The 22,730-nt window shown below is 42.6% G+C and overlaps 1 protein-coding gene across 2 annotated transcripts in view; it reads left to right on the top strand.

Moving 5' to 3' along the window:
* Window positions 1-21,792, top strand: part of suclg2 (succinate-CoA ligase GDP-forming subunit beta) — a 473,504-nt gene extending 451,712 nt beyond the window's left edge. For both annotated transcript variants that reach the window (XM_038810602.1, XM_038810601.1), the window contains one exon: window positions 20,850-21,792. In XM_038810602.1, coding sequence (XP_038666530.1) covers window positions 20,850-20,965 — 116 coding nt within the window. In that variant the 3' untranslated portion in view covers window positions 20,966-21,792. The remainder of the gene's footprint in view (window positions 1-20,849) is intronic.
* Window positions 21,793-22,730: the final 938 nt, after the last annotated feature.

Raw genomic sequence — 22,730 nt, 5'->3', positions numbered from 1 at the left:
TGTCTCAGAGGTCAAATACTTGGGCATATGAAGCACAACATTGAAATTTACTGATGACACAAAAATGGGGTTTGGCAACACTGAAGTGGCTTAGAAGATCTCCAAATAGTTAGTGAAATGCAGATGAAGTGTAGATACAATTTAATGTGGAGTAGCTAAAATCTTGCATTTGGGAAGAAAATGCACTGATTGAAAATTGGCAGAAGGAATGCAAATGAAAGGAGAGACCTAAAAGATGCAACAAAAACAAAATTCCCAAAATTAATTTAGCAGTAGGGATCAGAATTTTTTTAATATTCTTTCCACAGAGCAGTTATCCAGATTAACAGGCTGACCAGTTGCCAGCAGAATTGTCCCTGGCAATCAGGAAAGATCACTGTCGGGAAGCTGGGAACAAGCAAGGAAGAAGGGAGGGAAAGATGCAGGTTTGAGGTGAGTCGGCAGAAGAGTAGGAAACTCAGGTTCATAGGGGTCAGTTAATAGAAGGACAGGAAGCTCGCCATTGCGGGTTCAGAGTCAGGAGATGGCAGAGTAGGAGGCATGAGCTCTGAGGCAGGGATTGGATTGCCAGGCAGGAGGTCCTGATCACTGATTCAACAGTCGCATGAGGCCTGGAACAAGGGCAGGATTCCCAGGATCGCGCGTTCAGGAGCAGGGGAAGCCCGGCGTCGCAGGAAAGTAGATGTTTGGGCCATATTGAATTGAAGGCCGGCTTGGAAGATTACATGGCAGGAGGCTTGTAATTGAGAATTTCAGGGAGGTAGATCAAGGTAGATCGGAGAGATAAAAAAGAATTTTGAGAACATGGGTTCACCCAGAGAGACAGATTGCAGGGCAATCAGTTTAGGATTGCGGGTTTGGACCAGTTGACAGATCGCAGGGCCCCATTTTGTGACTGTTTGGGGGAGGAGAGGGGTCGCAGGTCAGAAAGATAAGTTGTGATCAGCAGAAGATTTGCTTGAGGGGTGGAGGGAGCACAACTCCTGGCACACGTGGAGTGGCACAAAAAACACTTTCCTTCTGCGGCCAGCTGCTCCTACCTCAATTTAACTGCCAACTTCTCTAAGACTTTGGAAACTGGGCCAGCAACTGTTAAATTTAAACCAGGCTCCCAACAGTAATGTGCGATCCTAATTTGAATATTATAGAGAAGTTGTCTGCCGTTCCAAAATGGAAGACACACACAACCTTCAAACTGTCATTACAGAATTATCGATGGGGAAGGATACAGAAAATATGGTAAAGTTATGTGAATTTTAACTCCTTATCATGCAAACTACCTCCATCTGTCATGGATTTCAAAAATACTGAATAATGAGATAAAACATTTTAACAGAGTAATGATAAGGTGACATTTAAAGTACTGTGTGTAGTTTGAAGACCCCATTTAGAAGGACATTATTAAAGCCATAAAGGTACAGCACAGATTCACCATGAAGATAAACAAAGTAATGAAGGAAAGTTTGAGAAGGGCTTGAGGAGTAGAGAAGGGTATGCGATTTATTAGGACTTTTTTTAATTAGGATATTTATGGTGTGAATGCAATCTTTTTCCCCTGATTTAGGAAAGCTAGTAATGAGGGATTGTGAATTTAAGATTTTCAGGAAGAGAAAAAATAATTGGAGGAATTGTTTTATGTTTAGGAATTCTTGAAACATGGAGTGCTTTGCAACAAGAAATATTTGAAGCAAAGATAAATCTTAAATGAAAATAAAGGAATTTCGGTAGAGAAACAAGGCAGTGAGGTTCGTCTTAACAGCTGGCCCAGATACTGTGGGTGGAATTGACCTTTTGTATTCTATGCTTCTTTGGAGGTAAGCAGAAACTGCTGGAGCTAACACGTGTGAAGAAAAAATTATATTAAAAACTGAAAAACTGAGCAAGAGGAGGAGTTATTACATGTTAGCAATGGTTTTGTCAGAAAGAAAGCACTTGAAGGAGAGCACTAGGGCAGCACAGTAGCACAGTGGTTAGCCTCACAGCTCCAGGGTCTCAGGTTCGATTCCCACTTGGGTCACTGTCTGTGCAGAGTCTGCACGTTCTCCCAATGTCTGCGTGGGTTTCTTCCCATAATCCAAAGATGTGCAGGTTAGGTAGTTTGGTCATGCTAAATTGCCCTTACTTCCAAAAAAAAAGGTTAGGTGGGGTGACTGGGTTATGGGGGATAGTTGGAGGTGTGGGCTGAAATGGAATCTCTTTCCAAGGGTCGGTGCAGACCCGATGGGCAAAATGGCCTCTTTCTGCACTGTAAATTCTATGATTCTACGATTCTATGATCCAAAAAGCTTACTCCATTTCATTATTTTTGTTTGTTTGATTGAATGGTGAAAGATTTTACAATCAGTAGTAACTGTCAAAGGCATGAGTATAATTAAGTGAGTTTGGCATACATTCCAGGAATTCTCTTTGGGCAGGATGCCCATTTTTCTCACCAGTGTTGTCATAATGCCACATTTCGCAGAATGTGTGAAGGTCTCAGGAACCTGTTTGTGTTACCTCTGAAGTTGGAAACTACCACATTCTAAAGACCTGTCTTGTTTTCTCCATACTGTTAAATTATTTTATTCTTGCATGTATTAAGAAAATTTATGGTTGCGAAGTGACATTCGTCTGAAAATGTCATTCTTTGGCAGGTAAAAGTATTTTTTTCCGGATTTGTTGGTGCACCACCTCGCATGAGTAGCAATCTGAGATTGTTACTGGAGGTGGGGTTGAGGCAGCACCATCCCAATCTCCATGTTAACCTCCTGTGCTTATGACAGTCTGTAACCTGGTCTTCTGGCCATCACTCCCTAAGCACAGACCTCACCAATACAAAGAGCAAATAATTTAAAGAGCTCTATAATATTGCAAGCTTTTATGTATAGAATTCAGTTACCTGTAGCCTGTTAACATTTAGCCTTTCAGTACAGTATCTCATAATTAACCACTTAATCTCTGACATGTTGAATCTACACATTTCTTTAATACAACTAAAATCTTAATCCTCAAAGTAGTGAAATATACCTACAGCTGAAGCCTTTTCTAATATGCCAATTCACAGCGAATACTCATTGCTTGTGTTATTGGCCATGAATATTGTGAAACTTTTGTCAATTTTTGGTGAACTGATTGAGGATACATGTTTACACTGGCTTTCCTCAGGCAAGGTGTACATCAAGGTTGAGTATTATTACCGACACTGTTAACATTGTTATAAACTCCATTATGAGGCATTTGGTAGACGACCTTATTGTCAGAGTGGTTACTGCTCAAAGGTCCAGTGTTCACTGATTCAGATTATCTATGAGCAATATATTTTCCAGCTTCTTTCAAGCAATCATTCATTTCATCAAAGGGGCTTAGAGATTCAGTCTTTTTGGTACAAAACTGAATGTAGGTATGAATATGTTCAAAGTTAGCAAGTGCACAGGAGAAAATGCACGAGGAAGCAAGTGGAGCAGTTTGTGTCCTTCGCCAGAGTTTGCTGACAAAGGTGAGAATGGGGTTGAAGGGTATGCAGGGTTGGTAGTAGCCAGGATGCCCTTTAATCAATCACACTGACAGTTGCGTCTCTGTGACTTTTTAATCTATCAGAACACAGCATAGCTTAGCGTGGTTAAAAATATGCTTTCTAGTCTTGTGTGGAAATTGAGTTGTTTAATATGAAACACCATTGTTTGTACTGTTTATAACATTCGCAGCTGTGCCCAAAACTGAAACCCTCCCAATCCTATTTGTTCCTCTTTAACAAGACAAAAAGGAATGTAAGTAGACTTATCTATACTTTTAATTCAGGCAGAAGTATTCTTTTCTAATTGGATAGCACTCTAATAACCCTTTGTAAGCATGAACCTCAATTTACACTATTTCTTTTTAGTTCCTTCCACTGGGGAGCAAATGTATGCAGTGATCTTTGGCTTCTGAAATATTGTGCTTATTGTAGGATTAGAGGTAAAAATGTTCTGTCTTTATTCTGAGACATGTTATGATTTTGTCCATGGTACCACTTTGTGACCTGGCTGAGAAAGGACTAACATAAATTATACATCCGACTGATGATTTAAAGAGTCAGGTACCTGATGTGTTGGGTACTTTGGATCTGTGGAGACTGTGTTTACCAGAGCAGTAACATAGACAGGCTACCAACACTTGTAGAAGTACAACTCTATTTTATTTAACTATGAGCTGTTAAACATACTTGCACTGTGGGTCGACACTATGGTAGATTGACTGAAGACCTATGCCTAACCTGACCAGCCTATACTGCTAGCACATGGTAGATGTTTGTGCTACTGACTGCGGGCTCCGTCTGTCTCAGAGGCTGCATCCCGAATGAGCAGGAAAACTAGTGCCCTCTGGCTTTATAGTGACCGTGCCCTGTCTGGTGATTGGCTGCTGTGTTGTGTGTGTTGATTGGTTTTGCAGTGTGTCAGTCAGTGTGTGTCTCTGCACCATCATATACTTATGTGTATACAGTAGTCCCCCTTTATAACGCGGGTGTTGGGGTCCAAGACAGCCACCCGCGTTGCATCCGAGCCGCGGATATCCACGATGGGGGTTTTAAATTTAATTAAAAATCTATGCTAGCGCTTCCCATTGAGAGTCTACGGGGGGCGGGGGGAGAGGTCAGACCCCCGTAGACTCACAATGGGAAGCGCTAGCATAGATTTTAAAATAAATTTAAAACCCCCATTGTGGATCTAATTAAAACAGTGTCAATTTCAGCGGCCGGCTCACTTTGATCCGGAGAGGGAAGCTGCTCTCTCACTGAAACAATCAGCTGGCCGCTGAAATTGACACTGCCCGCTGCTCTCTCCCTCCAATCCAACTTTTAAGTTTTAATGTTTCTGATTGGAGGGAGAGAGCAGCGGGCAGTGTCAATTTCAGCGGCCGGCTGATTGTTTCAGTGAGAGAGCAGCTTCCCTCTCCGGATCAAAGTGAGCCGGCCGCTTAAATTGACACAACTGACAGTTGGGGTCCATAAGCCCCCCCGCGGTATATCGCGAACCGCGGTATTGCGGAGCGCGGTATAACGGGGGACTACTGTATTATGACAGTACCGTTAGGTCATTCAGCAAATCGCCTCAACACTATCATCACAGGAAGAACAATCCATTCTCCCTTGTAAACAACGAGAGAATTAGCAAGTTTCCCTGAATTGGCCTCTCACACCACCTAGTGTGTGAGTTTATTATGCAGTTTGCTATTTTGAATAGCACTGATGAAAGCTTCGATCAATCTACCAATGTTTGGCTGCAGCTATGCAGTTGATGCTGTGATTTAGTATGAGGCTATTTCTCTGCAAACTTTACGAATTTGAAATTGCATATTATTAGTGCCAAACCAGTCAGATGAATTATGTAAATATTGTAACTAATGCAGTTCGATTATTTGAGCATTTATAACTTCTGCTAAATGAATATGATTAAACCAAAAGACTTGGGGTGAATTCAAAACTAAAACTAAACCTAAAATCATTTTTCTAAGGTAATTTACAAGTTTCAATATACTAATAATGTTTGGAATTTTAATAAACAAAATGGACAGCTATACGGAACATGGAAAATCAAAGCCAGTGTTTCTTCAGCTCGTCTCACTCCTCAACTTGAGGTTGCCTCACCCTTCTCCCCCCCCCCCCCCCCCCCCCCCCCCCCTTCCCGTCTGTGTTAAGAGAGCTATAACAGTCTGCTGTGGAAAGTGATGGGGAAAGTTCGATTAGAAAATAATTGCTGTTTTTGATGTTCAGCTTCTAAAAGTCAGAATGCTGACAGTATCACAATATTACAAAAATTATGCCGCACCTCCATTAACATAGCAACGTTGACCTGTACAATAGGGACAGCTGGATAATGGCAAAATCCACAAATTCAAGCTTTTGCGAGGTGACACTTTGAAATAGAGCTAAGGTGCTCGCTATTTGCATTTCAGACTGAGCATGAAACTCAGTTCACAGTTCTTTGCCGCCACCAAGTGCCGGAAGGTTAATGGCAACATCATAAAAGTACTTCTTACTCCACTGTCAACCTGGCTTCAAGATCTTTCTGAGCCTGGTTGACAATTGATTTTGTTTTTTGGAAAGTTGTGTGATTTTATTGTTCCCATTTAGTAAAGAGGACCTGGTTAACTATTTAGAGAGATTGAGACAAAAAGCCCTGAGTGAGTTTTGCGCGACTCTAGCATTAGTACAGCCTGTAAGTTTTGCTTAGTTAGCAATTCTCATACGTAAATTCAGGAGGGCCCTATACATATATATATAGATACATATGTAAATATTATTGATTAGAAACTGATTGTGTAAAGATATGATTTTGTTGAATTGTGTCTCTTTTGTTCAGTTTTGACATGTCACAAAATTGTAGTCTGAAACAAAATGTCTTGAAAAATGAGTGTTGGCTATTTTGATTTTTGTGGACTCAAAAAACTAACCCTGGTTCGTCAAAACACTTCATGCATTCATTTATTGAGTGTACTTCATTCAAGCATGGATTTAAGCCAACCTGAGGTAGCAGCAGATTAATGTAGCCTTTCATCCTGCACTAAATAACTGCTGATGTACAGTCAACGCCTGTCAACAAAATTAATATTCATGACTACCCAGCTCTACCTTAGGTAATCAAGTGATAATAAGATGTTGAAGCAGTACTCTTGTGCTTTTTAAAGTGTCTTGTACGTGCTCGGGATGCTTTGACACTGGTTTTCATCATGTTTGCCCTACACTTACACCAAATAGTCCTTATTTGCAGATTATAAATTTGGTATTGTCGAACTGTAGTACTGTTTTAGTAATAAATAAAAACAGAGAACACTGGAAATACTCAGTCAGACAAATAGCATTTATGGAGAGAGGAGATTAAGGTTTCAGGTTGATGGCCCTTCTTCAGAACCTGACCTGTTTTGTTATATGTTTCTCTTCCCACAGATGCCAGCTAAACTGCTAAGTATTTCTCGCATTTTCCCTGTTTATTTAAAACTTCCAACACCTGTGATAATTTGCTTTAAGCCTGCGTTGCTTTTTCAACCCTTTTAAATCAAAAGAAGATATTCCTGACAGGAAATGAGCTCGTCTAGATATACGTGGAAGGGAGAATTCACTCATGAAACATTTGCAAAAAGGAAGATGGTTGTGGTTGTTGATGGTATGAAATCTCATCTGGATTTGGTTCATCCAGATCTCAGAGCAAAAGTGAGCAGGAGACAAGAGAAGCAAAAGGTGGGGCACGACTTACACACTGAGGAGAGGCAGTTCAAACCGGATGATCAGGTTTACATTAGGAACATTGGTAGTAACCAGAGTAACCACGGAAGAGTTGTTCACTGATACCAAAACCAATATTTGTTTGTTATGACTCCGAGTCAGGGAAAGTTTCTGAGTCAACAACCGTTACAGATAATATGGCAGAAGGCACTGCTTTGGGCGTGCACCAGGAAGTGGTTCCAGGTAAGGCAGTTGACTCCGCTGGGGAAGTGGTTCATGTTCAGATTCTCAATCTACCTCTTCACCCACTATTCCAGATCAGGTGTTGCAAGATTCTCCAATGGTATTGCGTAGGTTGCAATGCAACCGCAAAGCTGGCGGCACACTTTTGTATAGTTAAGACATTACTTTTGTTGTATTTCTGTCCTGATGGGGGATTGAAATTTATGGAGGGAGAAGTGTTACAAAGTGTCATTTTGAGTACAACATTTTCTTCTAAGTTTTTCTCCTATGTAATTGTTTTGCTGGTGTCTGTTGAGGGTTCTGAGCATGTGCGTGCTTTGGGCGGGCTTTTTCAGTCTGTAAGAGGTGACCTGTAAGCAAGATCTGTTTTACTAGACCTCCTGTTTTCATAGTTATTACTGTTACCACTGTTCTGCTGAGTTACTGTTATTGTTAAACTTTGTTATTTATTTCTTGCAAACAAGGCATTTACCTACCTACTTTGTGGTCTCAAGTTACCACAGTTACACTTGCCAACTGAATGAGAACATAATTGTTTAAGTATTGTGATCACAAGAGAACCAATCTGTCAGGTTTTCTTGAGTTTATCAAAGAAAGAATCATAGAATCCCTACAGTGCAGAAGGAGGCAATTTAGCTCAACGGGCCTGTGCCGACTCGCTGAAAGAGCCTAGGCCCACACCCCTGCCCTATCCCCATAACCCTTTTTGGACACTGAGGGGCAATTTTAGCATGGGCAGTCCAACTGACCTGCACTACTTTGGACTGTGGGAAGAAACCGGAGCACCCAGAGGAAACCCACGCAGACATGGGGAGAGTGTGCAAACTCCACACGGTCCCTCAATTGAACCGGGGCCCCGGGAAAGAGGGGTTAGTTTATTTATGATTAAATTGATCTGAGTAAAATAACAAGATACCCTCAGAGTTATTGAGGTTGTACATCAATATCAGTGGTACAAGTGGATATGAAATATTGTCAACACTAATCGAAAAACAACAGTTTCTTATTGTCCAAGTCAATGCTCATGCCTTAGCCAACACCAACAAAAACAGATGAACTAGCGCTTCAGTTCATTGCAATTCGTGTGAATTTGCTTCACCTGCAGAAGAAAAGTTGCTGCATTTTAGAATAATTCATTATGGGCATAATTTACCTGCGACACCTTATCGGGATGGGCGCAGCCAACAAATCCCACGAGAGGCCTCTTCCGCGATTCCCAACAGTCATTACGCATAACAAGATCTAAAGAGTTCTCTCGAGATGTCACAATGTGGACCCTGCCCACAATGGGTGGGATCCAGACTTGCATAGTTAAGTGAGCTTAACTGCCCACTTAACTATGCCTATGCCAAATCTAGCTGGCTCCCGGGATCTACCGGCCTCACTAAGGAAACCCCAGCGGGGCGCCATTTAACACTGGCCCCCACAATCGGGGATCAGGCAGAACGGCACTTGGAGAGGTGGTTGAAATTTTAGGCAATCGGAGGCCCCGGATAGTTGAAATCTGGGAAGCACGGAACCCTAGGTGCCACCCTGGCAGTGCCAAGGTGCCCAGGTGGAATTTTGCCCGTGGCGGGAAATGGGACCTGCTCGCATGAGGTGGGGTACGGGCAGGCTCGAGGACCCCCCAACAGGTGGGGTTAGGGGGTCCAGATGTTGAATTGGTGGGTCAAGAGATCGGGGTGCCATTTAAAAATGGCATCCCAATCTTTTCCTGCACTGCCAAGCGGAGCTCCTCAGTGCAAGAAATGTGACTGAGGGCGGCCTCGGTGGGGCGTTCAGAGTGCCGTTCAATGGCCTGGTCCGTCCCGCCACTACAAGCACCAGGAACTACCCCACCCAGAATGGGAGTTATAGGATCATAGAATTTACAGTGCAGAAGGAGGCCATTGAGCCTGCACTGGCCCTTGGAAAGGGCAACCTACTTAAGCCCGCGCCTCAACCCCATCCCCCGTAACAGCACCTAACCTTTTGTTCACGAAGGGGCAATTTAGCATGGCCAATCCACCTAACCTGGCAATCTTTGGACTGAGAGAGGAAACCGGAGCACCCGGAGGAAACCCACGCAGACTCCGCACAGTCATCCGAGACCAGAATTGATCCCAGGACCCTGGAGCTGCGAGGCAGCAGTGCTAACCACTGTGTCACTATGCCGTCTTTTTTGTTTCATTAGATTGAGCCCTATATGTGTGAAGCATATTGCTATGTGATATTTTTGAGTGATGTGACATGTATGTAAATGAAAGTTTTTCATGCAAGCATTGTTAGTTGTGACATTTTGGCCATCTTTATGCTGGTCTGAAATATTATCAGCTCAGCAGCACCGTCTAATTGTGCCATTTGTTGGGAAGGATGTAAATATTGAAATTCTGCGAGTTTTGATGGTCATGTGCTTACTGCTATGATATTCATTGATGGTGCTGTTATGAAAAAATGACATGAAAATCGCATATTGTCACGAGTAGGCTTCAATGAAGTTACTGTGAAAAGCCCCTAATCACCACATTCCGGTGCCTGTCGAGGGAGGCTGGTACGGGAATCGAACCGTGCTGCTGGCCTGCTTGGTCTGCTTTAAAAGCCAGCGATTTAGCTGAGTGAGCTAAACCAGCCCCTAATCCTAAATCCTAGAATGTTAATCCTAGAATGGGAAACATCAAGGTTAGCCTATTATGTTTACTCGGTTTGAAGGAAGGCCCAGATTATCACTGGACAACAAGGTCTTCAATTTCTGGGCACAACTTCAAATGTGCTTCTGTAGTGCCTATAATCAGTACCAATGATAAAAGTCAGAAACTGAAACAGTGCTTTTCTCTGACCATTTGTGTTTATCTCTCATCCCCTCTACAGGATCTTCAGAATTTTATTTTATAAACTTGACTTTTTTTTCCTTCCTCAAGGTCATGAGGAACCTCTCCATCACGCTGCCCCACAAAGTTAATTAGGTTGATACTTATGCAGCATACTGACATGAAATGCCTTTTCAAAGTGGTCACACTGCTGTGTTTTTTTAGATTGCCTTAGTTTTTGACTGTGGCTTAAAAGGTCTTGTAACGCTGGTACTAGTGGTGCATAGAAAGATTGCATCTGACATTCCAATATGGGTAGAGATCATTGAAACTCTTTAGCCACTGAAGCACAGGAGGCAGGTCTCTGAAATTGTCCCTTACAAGTCTCGGAAAGGTTTGATCTTCAGTCTCTTTTTCCACTTCTGTTAGTGCAGCCCTAATTGAGGCATAAATCTATCAACTAGCAAAGTAAAGACCCAGGAGAACTGAGTCTGCAGAGCATGATAAACAGAACAGTTAGCATCAGTACTGTCTATGTGAGGTTGCACAGATCAATAATTTCATTTGCATAAAGTATTTACTTGTCGATTGTAAACAGGTCATTGTTAACTGTGATTGGATCAACATATTGTTAGGTTTGCAGCATTTTAAGGCATTTTACCCATACCCATTGAGTGCCAATAAAAGGTTTCAGAGATATGTTTATATTTCTATACGTTTTTTGCTATCATCCCCTTTTTATGGCGTTTATATCATTATAGTGTCAGCATTCACTCTGATAGCACTTGTCCCTCTAAATCAGAAGCCGGTGAGTTCAAGTACAATTTCAGGGACTTGAGCACATAATCCAGTCTACCATTTCACGGGAGTACTGAGGGAGTGCTGCACTGTCAGATGATCCAAATTTCAGAAGATACAAAAAGGTAAAGCCCTGTCAAGTGGATGTAAAAGATCCCATAACTCTACTTGAAAAAGGGCAGGGATCTGCTAACATTTATCTAATATTTATCCCTCAAACCCCATCACTAAAACAGATAGTCCATTCATTATCTGATTGCTGTTTGTGGGGCTTTGCGACTTGCAATTTGGCTGCCATATTTCCTGGATTACAACAACGTCACCACACTTCAGACGTTGCTCAATGGTTGTAAAATATTTACAACCTGAGGTCATGGGAGTTACTATTGCTGTATTTTTTTTTAATTCTTTGTGATAGCCAAATTAATTATTATAAAGTTTAATGAATTTCTACCAATTCATTCCCTACAAGCATGATTCTCTGCCTTCTTTCTTGGCCTGACCATTTACATAATCTTTCCCCAGGCTCCCCAACCTTGAATCTTCTATTTTTCCATCATGCTTTTGGTTCTTTTTTTTATTCATTCATGGGATGTAGGTATCACTGCCTATGCCAGCATTCTTGGCCCATCCCTGAAGGCATTTGAGTCAACCACATTGATGTGAGTCTGGGTCACATATAGGCCAGACCAGATAAGAATGGCAGATTTCCTTCCTGAAAGGACTTTAGTGAACCAGATGGGTTTTTACAAAATTCAACAGTGGTTTCATGGTCATCATTAGACTTTTAATTCCAGATTTTTATTGAATTCAAATTTAGCCATCTATTATGGTGGGATTCAAACCCAGATCCCCAAAGCATTGCCCCAGGTCCCTGAATTACCAGTCCAGTAACAATACCTCTATGCCCCTGCCTCCCCCATTGGGGTCTACTCATGTGATCTGATATCACTCGGCAATTTTCTTGTTTGCAGATCGCCCTCCCAGAGTTTTGTTATCCTCTCTTTATATGTTTATTCATACTGTGCTCTGAGATTTTAATCTTGAGGAAATATGATATAAATCTTCTTTTAACACCAAATCCAGATTCATGTTGTTTCAGTAATCAAATTCCCTGATTCCTTTGCATGACTCCAGATTTAGAGTGACATATTCTGCTGTCCATTGTCACTCCAATCATGACTTTCAGGCAATCCAGCTGCCTACAATATCACCAGTTGCAGAGTTGATACCATAAGAAACATTACATTGAATGTTATTAATATTCAACTTGTTGTGTGAGGAGCTATGAAAGTTGGCTGGTTGATGACCCAAGCACATGAATATCCTAGAGCAGCAGAATGTGATTCATTCCCTGATCTGAACTAATTTATTGAATAGTTATAGTACCGTACATATGCAAGAATATGATCTCCTTTAAGAAATTGATCTCATCAATAACGTTGTGATTTTATTTATATGTATTATTCATAAAGCTGTGCTGAAACTCTCAGACCCTAAACATGAGAGCTACAAGGACACACCTAAAAATGCATAGTTAATGAAGTTTATGTAATGGTGCTGAATGCGAAGATTATTTTCCCCGAAAGAAGCTGATCTTTCTGCCAGCCCAACATTGTGCAAATAATCTTTTTATAAATCTAACGGAAGATCAAAGGTTAGTAGCAAAAGTGCTTCAAGTGGAAAGAGCCTTTAGATCACAGCTCTGAATGTTAATGTTTTTCCTGCTGATGAAGTTATATGGAAACACAATACATTACATTGAAATTAGAAACAAATTCCCCAAAATGTTTCCAACAATGACTGGAACAGTGTTTTAAAACTGCAAAGCCTTGGTCCTTTTACTAGACTTTGAAGTCCCTTTTACCTCTTCCTTTGGCTTTCCTCAACCATAATCTCCTTTTCCCAGCAGCCAATTTCTTCAAAGCTTCACTGTGCTGCATGAATGAACCTTTGAAGTCCCCAAAACTTGGCTTTGTTACACCTACTACTTTGAACAATTATTCCAAAGTTGTGACAATTCCATATAGTTAGCCAGGCAGCCAGCGAAAATACTCAATCTGAGTTGTTTCAATAAGCCTGCTTCTCTGCTGAAAGACTGCAGAGCTGTGATTGACATGTTGTCTGTAAAATTCAGACACTTCAACCAGTTTATTATTATTCAAACGTTTTACCCAAGTTCCCTTATTTGCAAGATGAACAAAGGACAAACACAAGTTCACAATTCAACCCAAGTTTATGTTAAAACACAATAAAACAGTTATCCCTTTAATTACCCCAACTGTAGTATGCCTAATGATTTGTAATACCACCCTTGCCGATGAACTGGATTGTGCTGCGGGTTCAATCCTCTGAGTCTGAGGGCCTTCATCTGTGAAGGTCGGTCTCACATGCTGCTTCCTTCTGTCCTCTGTTCCGCTGTGGAGTCGTCTGCCTCTGGTTCGAGTCTTTGCTGGGGAGTGTCTCTGGATGCCCCTTAAACCCTCTTTGCATCCTTCTAGAAGCTTCTTTGGCCCTCAGCCGGTGAGGTCTCTAGCCAGGGGTTGCAACACCCAATGGAGTTGCCGATTGCAACTCTAAGACACCAGGAACCCACACCCAGGGGCGCATCTTCAGGTGCATTGTCCGCACGTAACCTTATCCTATATGTGGTAGTGGCGGGCCATCTACATGCCAGAAGGTCTGGCTTGATCTGGGCAATCCACAACAATCAATCACCGTAGCACTGTTGCTTCACAGTTCCAAGGTTCGAGGTTCAATTCCTGGCTTGGGTCATTGTCTGTGCGGAATTAATTGGACCCATGCCTGCATGGGTTTCTTCCGGGTGCTCCAGTTTCCTCCCACAAGTCCCGAAAGACATGCTGTTAGGTGAATTGGATATTCTGAATTCTCCCTCTGTGTACCTGAACAGGGGCAGGAATATGGCGACGCGGGGCTTTTCACAGTAACTTCATTGCAGTGTTAATGTAAGCCTACTTGTGACAATAAAGATTATTATTATTTGAAAGGGACCCATTATCTTCTGATAACCTGTTTACCGGGCAGGCCCAGACTTAGCCCCAGCTGTCTGTCTCTGTCCAGTGTATTTGAACTTGGCTGCTCGAATTCCCATCAGATATGACTGTATTTTAATTTAAAATGTCTAATTCTTAATTTAAAGTGTTCAATTCTGTATCAGGCCTAAAATTCAGGCCGTTGGCCATTTCACCCCAATCCCTCCTCTTAATCTAGCGAGTGTCAGTAAACTGGATCACAGAACCAAGTTCCCGACAGGCAAGTATCAGAATCCTAGGCAAACAATCCTAATTCCTAACCCAACCTATATACAGTCCATAGACATCATAAATAAAATACAAAATTCAACTGTTGATGTACAAAAACAATGGTTGCAAATGCAGATAAATACAATGAAAATAACTACACAATACACCAAATACGAACAAACAAAATAAAAATCTTGCAGATGTGAGAGTCCTTCATCATGGCGCCAATTCAACGTTTCCACATCAAGGTGCCGCATTAGTTCCCTTTTCCAGCGGATGAGCTTTATACATAGAAAATAGAAGCAGGAGGAGGCTATTCAGCCCTTCGAGCCTGCTCTGCCATTCATTATGATCATGGCTGATCATCAAGTTCAATGCCCTATTCGTCATGTTGGTGAGTTTTATCCATAACACACCGATGATGGAAACCCTATCTATGTAGTTCCCCTTGGCTACTTCTGAAAGTGCCTCATTTGTCTGGAGCATCAACCATATGCAGCAATTTGCGGGTCAAAAGAGAGATTACATTTCCGCATGAAATCGGAACTCAAGATGTGTTCTTCAATGTGGAGGTTGACTAAGATGGCTAGGTGATAGCACATGTCTTCCAACCTGAACTGTAATGGGTCTGTCTCAGACCTTTCCTGTAAGTATCCTATAAAGCCACTTAGCATGACCTTCTTGCTGCTGCGTCACGTGTTGCCCAAATCGTGGAGTTTATTAAGGGTAGTGCGGCAACCCTCTGTGTCCCACAGGAACTGTAGGGCAGCCTTTTACCTTGCCTTGTACCTACACTATCCCACTTGGTGTTAGACACCCAAGTCGGTGAGGCCCTGCACCGTCAAGCGCTCGGTTCTGTGTCTAGCTGGGGGTACAGGCTGTATAAGTTGTCAATATACTCTACCAAAGCTACGGTGGCCTCACAGGTGGATGTCTCCAGTGGTATGGGTCGGGACATTTGTTCTTGAAATTGTTGATGTGTTTGCAACTGTTAGCGGGTGCCCTAAACCTTCTTAACATAGTGGCCTGTCTGGCAGCAATTGTAATACCTGCAGAGGTGAAATACCTGGGGTCCCCTCGGGGCTGATCTCTGCTTCTTGGGTTGGGAGGAGCATATAGCAGGTATCCTCAATAGTCACCTCCCCTATTGCACCCCCCCCCCCCCTATTCCACCACACTGGGCTGGGGTTCGAATTGGTTCGGACAGAGTTCATTTTCCCCGCCCTCGTGGGTTTGGGCTTAACTACTTCCTGTACTTCCTTCTCCCAGGTGCAGGTCATTCTCCAGCTCGCTCATACCTCGTTGTGCATATTGTCATTCAGTCAAAATTCCCGTATGCCTTCCAACTCCCTTAGGTGGCCTGCGAGATGAGCATTCGATTCCACGTGGATCGGTTACGGTTGTTCAACTAGGCTCAGTCTAACTGCCTTAAATTGTTTCCACAGGCGACTGGTGTATGCCATATCACCTTTTGGCTACACTTATTCAGGCTGCTCACTGGGTCCCCTCTACCACATCCCACAGCAGTCTCAATTACCACCTTCATTTCTTCTAGTGTCCCCTCGTCTATATTTTGGGGATTGGGCAAGGCAGAGCAAATCGCTAGGCTTAAGTGCATTGCAATCAGCTTTACCTCCTCTACATCATCCAACCTGTGTAAAATCCTCTGTTGGTTTGTGTTTTCAAAGAAGGCGTTTGGATCTCCTATTGGCTCAAACACCTCAATTGTTTTAGCGATATTGGTGAGTTGCGATACGGTGTATGGAGATACATATGCAACATTAGCGTTCTGGCCGTCTCACCGGCTAGTGGTGAGTGGATCCATCGGAGCGAGAAGATTTTCTGGGGGTGCCGTCTGTTATGTCATCTGTCACGAGGGCAGGAGAACCACACCCATTATCGGAGTCTGCGTATTCGTGGGCTTCCTCCTCTACCTCTTCCCATTCTGCCCCTCGGTCACTACCCACTGATGCTCTTATAAAGGCACACAAAATCCCCTTTTTTATGGGTAATTGAGATTTTAATTTTCTCGTGCAGCCACTTTGAATGGGCAGTGGCGCAGGCTCTATTCTCTTTCCTTGCTGATTGCAGGACCTTTACTACCGGTTGTTGCATTTCTCTTTTCATTCCTCTATTACTTGTTGCGCCGCATCCTGATCCCGGATCGCACGCTGGTAAGACTTCTCGCACTGAGCCTGAAACTGGCTCAGGTGAAGCAGGCTGGCTTGGTTCCTCTGCTCTCGTCCTTCGAACTCGCTTTGCAGTTTCTCCTTCAGCTACCTAGTGTAACTTTATTCTTGTTTAAATTAAAACTCACCGTCTCTCTCCCACGGAGTTGCCCAAAACAACTATTGATTGCAATTGCCTTACATAACTTAGAAGACCATCTGCCCATCTCTTTATGCGCGTAATCCCAAAAAATATTTCCTTCAGATCTCAGATTCGATATTGGGATGTTATCTCATTCCACCCATTTGGGCCATTTCCTGTTCAAATATCCCCTGATTGTTTCTTCCTAATCTGTAATGATTGCCATTTCTAATTTTCGTTCTCTCTCCTGAGGATTTGTCACAGGTGTGTGGGAATCGACTGGGGTAGGAGCCCAGCTTTCATTGTATTCCCTCCCACAGAGTTTACCCCACACCCTGACTATCCGAGGTGTAATTTCATGGTTTATTCACCATGTGTTACAGATACCTGGTTTATGGCCCAATGTTGTGGTTGATGCCTGCACTCTCGTCCAAGCTCTTGAATCCTGGTCATCACGAGGGGCTTGCCGCCCTCTCAATTCAGGCTCAGGCTGGGTGTTAGAGAATACAGGTTTGGTGGGTTTAAATTCGGAGCAGTTAGGTTACATCTTTTTGAAGCCCACCCAGGGACGCCACTATTGTCTGTAAAATTCAGACACTTCGACCATTATTATTCAAACGTTTTACCCAGGTGTCCTCATCTGCAAGATGAACAATGTGCAAACAAAAGTTCATCATTTAACCCAAGTTTAATTTAAAATACAATAAAACAGTTATCCCTTGAATTACCCCAACTATAGTATGCCTTAAAATTCATAATACTACCCGTGCCGATGAACTGGGTTGAGCTGTGGGTCCAGTTCTGAGTCTCGGTCATCTCAGGGTCTTCGCCTGCGAAGGTGGGCCTTACACGTTGCTTCCTTCTGTTCTGTGTTCCGCCATGGAGTCTTCTCCGCTGCCTCTGCATTGAGTCTTCGCTGGGGAGGATCACTGGATGCCTCTTACTTGTACCCCTCTTTGCGTGCTTTTAGAATCTTCTCTGGCCCTCAGCCAATGAGGTCTCGGGGCGGGGGTCGCAACACTCAATGGAGTTGCCGATTGCAACTCTGCAGGATCAGGGGAACCCACCCCCAGGGGCACATCTTCAGGTTTATCGTCCACAAATAACCTTATCTCATATGGTAGTGGCAGGAAATCCAGGTGCCAGAAAGTCTGGCTTCATCTGGGTAAGCCACAACAATCGATCCATCTGAATGGGACCGCTTATCTTCTGATGTCTTGTTTACAGGCCAGGACCAAACTTGCCCTGGCTGTCTGTCTCTGACTAGTGTATTCGAACCTATCTGTTCAAATTCCCGTCAGGCCTCTCTGTGGTTCCACATGCAGTTTAATTTAAAATGTCAATTCTTAATTTAAAGTGTCCAATTCTGTATTGGACCTAAAATTCAGGCTGTTGGCCATTTTACCTCGAGACAGTTGACTTTTTCATTGACCTTATCCAAGTGTGCATTTGTCTTTTGTGAGCTACTTGAGACTTAGACAACAACAAAATTCTTTATGAATGTCTTTCATGATTGGCAGAACTCTTCAATTTTTGCTCTTCATGTTCTGACTGGTGTTCTTTTGCAGTACAATTATGTATTTATACCTGAGGTTGGGACAAATAATTTACAAATCATAATAGTTGCAGAAAATATACCAGAATCAATCAATTTCATTAGTCTGTTCAAAAGGTTCTTTTACCCTAAGATAAGTTGATAGCACTGTAAAGTGCACAGTTATAAGTGCTTTGCATATGTGATTTATAAAAAAAAAAAGTATTTTCGAACCCTGTTATTCAAAAATGTGACTTTTCTTTGTGGAAATGTGGAAATGTATACTCAAATCCAGTTTATAATGAAAGTACAAAAATTGATTTGCCTGACTTTTCTAAGCATGTTGATATTCTATTGTACTCCAAAAATCCTAAAGATTGAGAAATTGGAAATTGTGGTATGTGTAGAGAGTGAGGAGAGAGAGACGAAGGAATTTGTTGGGATTGAAATTTGACTGGGCCTGTTTTGGGATCAAGAAACTCTGTTATGCAGACAGCACATTCCCTAACCAGGAAGCCCAAGACTAAAATTGGGTCTCAGACCACATGTCAATAATTTACGTCAGTTGCTGGTGCCTATCACACATCTATACGCAGCTCGCTCATTTCAGCAGATGGGTTTCAGGCTCCTAACCCCACCAGCCACCAATCTTACCAAGTGACAGGGAAGGGTTCAATCGCAGCCACTCGGAGTGTGCTTCTCCTGACTGTACAGGAATTTTTACTAAATTAAAACTTATCTTTTCAATGACGGCCGGTTCTTGAAGCACATTCATTCCAGGAAAATGAGAGATCCTGGTACCTGCTGTGTTTGTGACAAAGAGCATGGAACCTGTTTTATAGAATAGAATCCCTACAGTGCAGAAGAAGGTCGCTTGGCCCATCGAGTCTGGCTCGACCCTCTGAAAGAGCACCCTACCCAGGCCCACTCCCCGTAACCCAATATCACCACCTAACCTTTGAGCGCTAAGGAGTTGGGGGTTAAACTGAGGTACAGAGGGAGCAGTGACAGTAAGAGGGGAGAGTGGGACGCAGTAAGCTGTCAGGTCCTGGGTAATGGTCAGGTATCGGTTGGTCACGGGGGGGGGGGGGGGGGGGGGGGGGGGAGGAATGGTCAGAGAAGTGGTAAAAACAGTCGGTGGGATATTTGGAGGGTCAAAGTCAGGGTAGGTATGGGGATAGTAGACTCCTCGTGGAGAGAAGACATATAGAGGGTGATGGTTATAAGGCCATGGGTAATAAGGGGGGATTGATGGTAACAGAAGGGAGAAGAAGTTATATTGAGTGAGTCAAGAATGATGGGGGCTGTTGGTGGGTGACTGAGGGAAGGTGGTGGAGCATTTTGGAATCTGGGACGCACCTTTTTTTGTCTTAACTGGAAAACACAGTCACTACAACTCAAAGTTGGAGGAGGGTCTTTTTGGTTGGGTGGAGTGGGCACAATTGCCAACTAGAGGCATACCCTAATGAGCCATATGGATAAGAAACCAATTGGATGAGAACCATGCTATGGTGTGTTCTCCTCTGTATAGAAAAGCGAGGGACATATTAGGAGTGGTATTCCTGAGATCCTAATTCTCTATAATAACTGAGGGAAGCACAAGGATGATAGAGGAAGTGTGTAGGATAATGGATGGCAGGTTGGGAGTTAAGGGGGGTGGTGATGCACTGTGCTGATTAAGAACTTTGAGGCTCTCTGAAAGCTGGTCGATCCCTGCAATTTATTTCACAGATAACATGGCAGACATGATGTGACAAGTCAACTCAACACTTCTTATAGTTGCAATGCCCCTGGGGAGGAACCGCCAGAGGATGGCCCAGGGCCAGGCAGAGCAGCTGCCAGATCATCAACTGTCCATGTCCAAATGCAGCAAGACTTGGACAATATCCATGCATGACTGAGAAGTGGCAAGTTATATTTGAGCCACACAAGTGCCAGGCAATGACCATCTCCAAGGATCTAACCACCACCCCATGACATTAAATGGCATTAGCATTGCTGAATCTACCATCTGCAAGGCACAGGTCAGGAGTGTAATGGAATACTCTCCACCTGCCTGGATGAGCGCAGCTCCAACAATACTCCAGAAGCTCGACACCATCCAGGACAAAGCAGCCCCCTTGGTTACTTCCCCTTCCACAAACATTCAAACCCTCCACCACTGATGGACAATGGCTGCCATGTGTACCATCTACAAGATGCACTGCAATAACTAGCCAAGCTACCTTAGACAGCACCTTCCAAACCCACGACCACTACCAGCTCAAAGAAGAAAAGTAGCAGATACCTGAGATCCCCACCACTTGGAGGCTTACCTCCAAGTCACTCATCACCCTGGAAATATGTCGCCAGTCCTTCACTGTCGCTGGGGCAACATCCTGGAACCCACTCCCTAACAGCACGGAGGGGACCTACACCTCAAGGACTACAGTGGTTCAAGAAGGCAACTCACCACCAACATCTGAAGGGCAATGTTTGCTTCTAGGGACAATATCTGCCACAGTGCAGTGTGAATCAGCGTACAATCTCATTTTCTGAAGCATGATTAAAAATAGCGTGCAATAGTTCCTTTTAGCAATTCAGAAAATTAGCAAATCAATATATTGTGTTCATCTTGCATAAAATGCGCTTCACATCGGAACATTACTTTAATCTGCAAAGCCTATTGTTTCAGACTGATGAAAGCATGTTAATTTTAATCTGCCATTCATCACTGGCTGTTCCTCTTCTGTTTCTAGGAACCAATGTTCATGAAGCCAAGCGCATCCTAAATGAGAGTGGACTGCCGATCACTTCTGCCAGCAACTTGGAAGATGCAGCTAAGAAGGCAGTTGCGAGCATGGCTTCAAAATAGCCTATTGAAGGAAGTTTTCAATCAATGGGTCTTCTTTATACTGTATTCCTCAATCATGGGTTTAAACTAATTTTAGAATGATAATTTTATGTGGATATTTCACACAATGACTTGAAAAACATAAAGAGTTATCAATACATTTATACAAATTGTACTTCAGGAATGGATTTATAGAAAAAGGTAAATATTGCATACTTTTGACAAGTGTATTGATTTATATGCTTGTTTCTGACGGTCCCTGCATATCAATGTCAATTATTAATGTTGACTTTTTTGTGATAAATAACGTTTTTTAGATCTGTGAAATTTCAATAATCTAATGACACAAAATGACTTTTGAACATCTTTATAATCTTCAGTTATTGCTAGAAGAATTTCACCTTTGCCTTAATCTCAAATTGATTAAAACAGCACTACTGCTTATATAGCAATAGACCTTATATTAAACAAATTGTTGCTGCCTTAAAAGCCTTAAACTTCAACATCACCAGGGAAGTAAACCTGCACCCAGCTCAGTTTGGAGATGCCCAGAACTCAGCATGTGAATAAGTTGTAGTGTTGATGTTATTATGGTAGACAAGTAACCTTAGATTTTAATTAGTTCTTTTCTATTGTCACCAGTTACTTTTATTTGTGTCAAACTGATTTACATCATGCTAGCTCATGACTATCAAAGCCATATTGTCACTTCATCCTTTTTGTGGCCCATTTCATGTTTAGTGTTTTAAACAATTGTGAATCTGAGTATCTCATACAAATCTCTCCCTGTGGCTAATTCCTGTAACATCATGTGTCTTCCAGATATGAATAAAATATTTTCAACTATGTGGATGTGTTTGAAAAATAAATGACAGCTGGTTTTTGTTCCTAAGAATAGCACTTTCAGACATGTGAATGAATGCTTAGTGTTCCTTCCATAAATTTCCCTGATATTTCGACCTACTTGTTGTTATTGTCAAATTATGTACAGTGGTTAAAAAGGTCTTGAATTTTTTGCCTATCAATTTGGAAAAAGGGATCCGTCTGTATATTTGCTAACTGTTGTAATCAAATTTGAATATCTTTAAATATTTACAACTCTTCAAAGGTTTACCAGGATATTTTTCTCTCTTAGCAATTCTCCTCTTTTCTCCCTTTCTTAATCAAAGATGCTGATACTTGAATAATAATAATATCCTTTATTATTGTCACAAGTAGGCTTACATTGATTTCATAATTTTTTCATAGAATTTACAGTGCAGAAGGAGGCCATTCGGCCCATCAAGTCTGTACCGGCCCTTGGAAAGAGCACCCCACTTAATCCCACATCGCCACTGTATCCCCATAACCCAGTAACTCTACCTAACGAAAGGGAAAATGCTGGAAAATCTCAGCAAGTCTGGCAGCATCTGTAGGGAGAGAAAAGAGCTAACGTTTCAAGTCCGATGACTCTTCCTAACCTTTTTTTTGGACACTAAGGGCAATTAATTGTGGCACATCCACCTAATGTGCACAGCTTTGGACTGTGGGAGGAAACTGGAGCACCCGGAGGAAACCCACGCAGACACAAAGAGAACGTGCAGACTCCACACAGACTGACCCAAGCCGGGAACTGTGAAGCAACTGTGCTAATCACTGTGCTATCATGCTGCCCCTCTGCAATGAACACTGCAATGAAGTTACCGTGAAAATCCCTTAGTCACCACATTCCGGCGCCTGTTCGAGTACACAGAGGGCGAATTCAGAATGTCCAAATTATCTAACAGCACGTCTTTCAGGACTTGTG

The sequence above is a fragment of the Scyliorhinus canicula genome, chromosome 11, assembly GCF_902713615.1.
Source record: "Scyliorhinus canicula chromosome 11, sScyCan1.1, whole genome shotgun sequence".
NCBI classification, from domain to species: Eukaryota; Metazoa; Chordata; class Chondrichthyes; order Carcharhiniformes; family Scyliorhinidae; genus Scyliorhinus; species Scyliorhinus canicula.
This window is presented reverse-complemented; position numbering and strand designations above follow the sequence as displayed.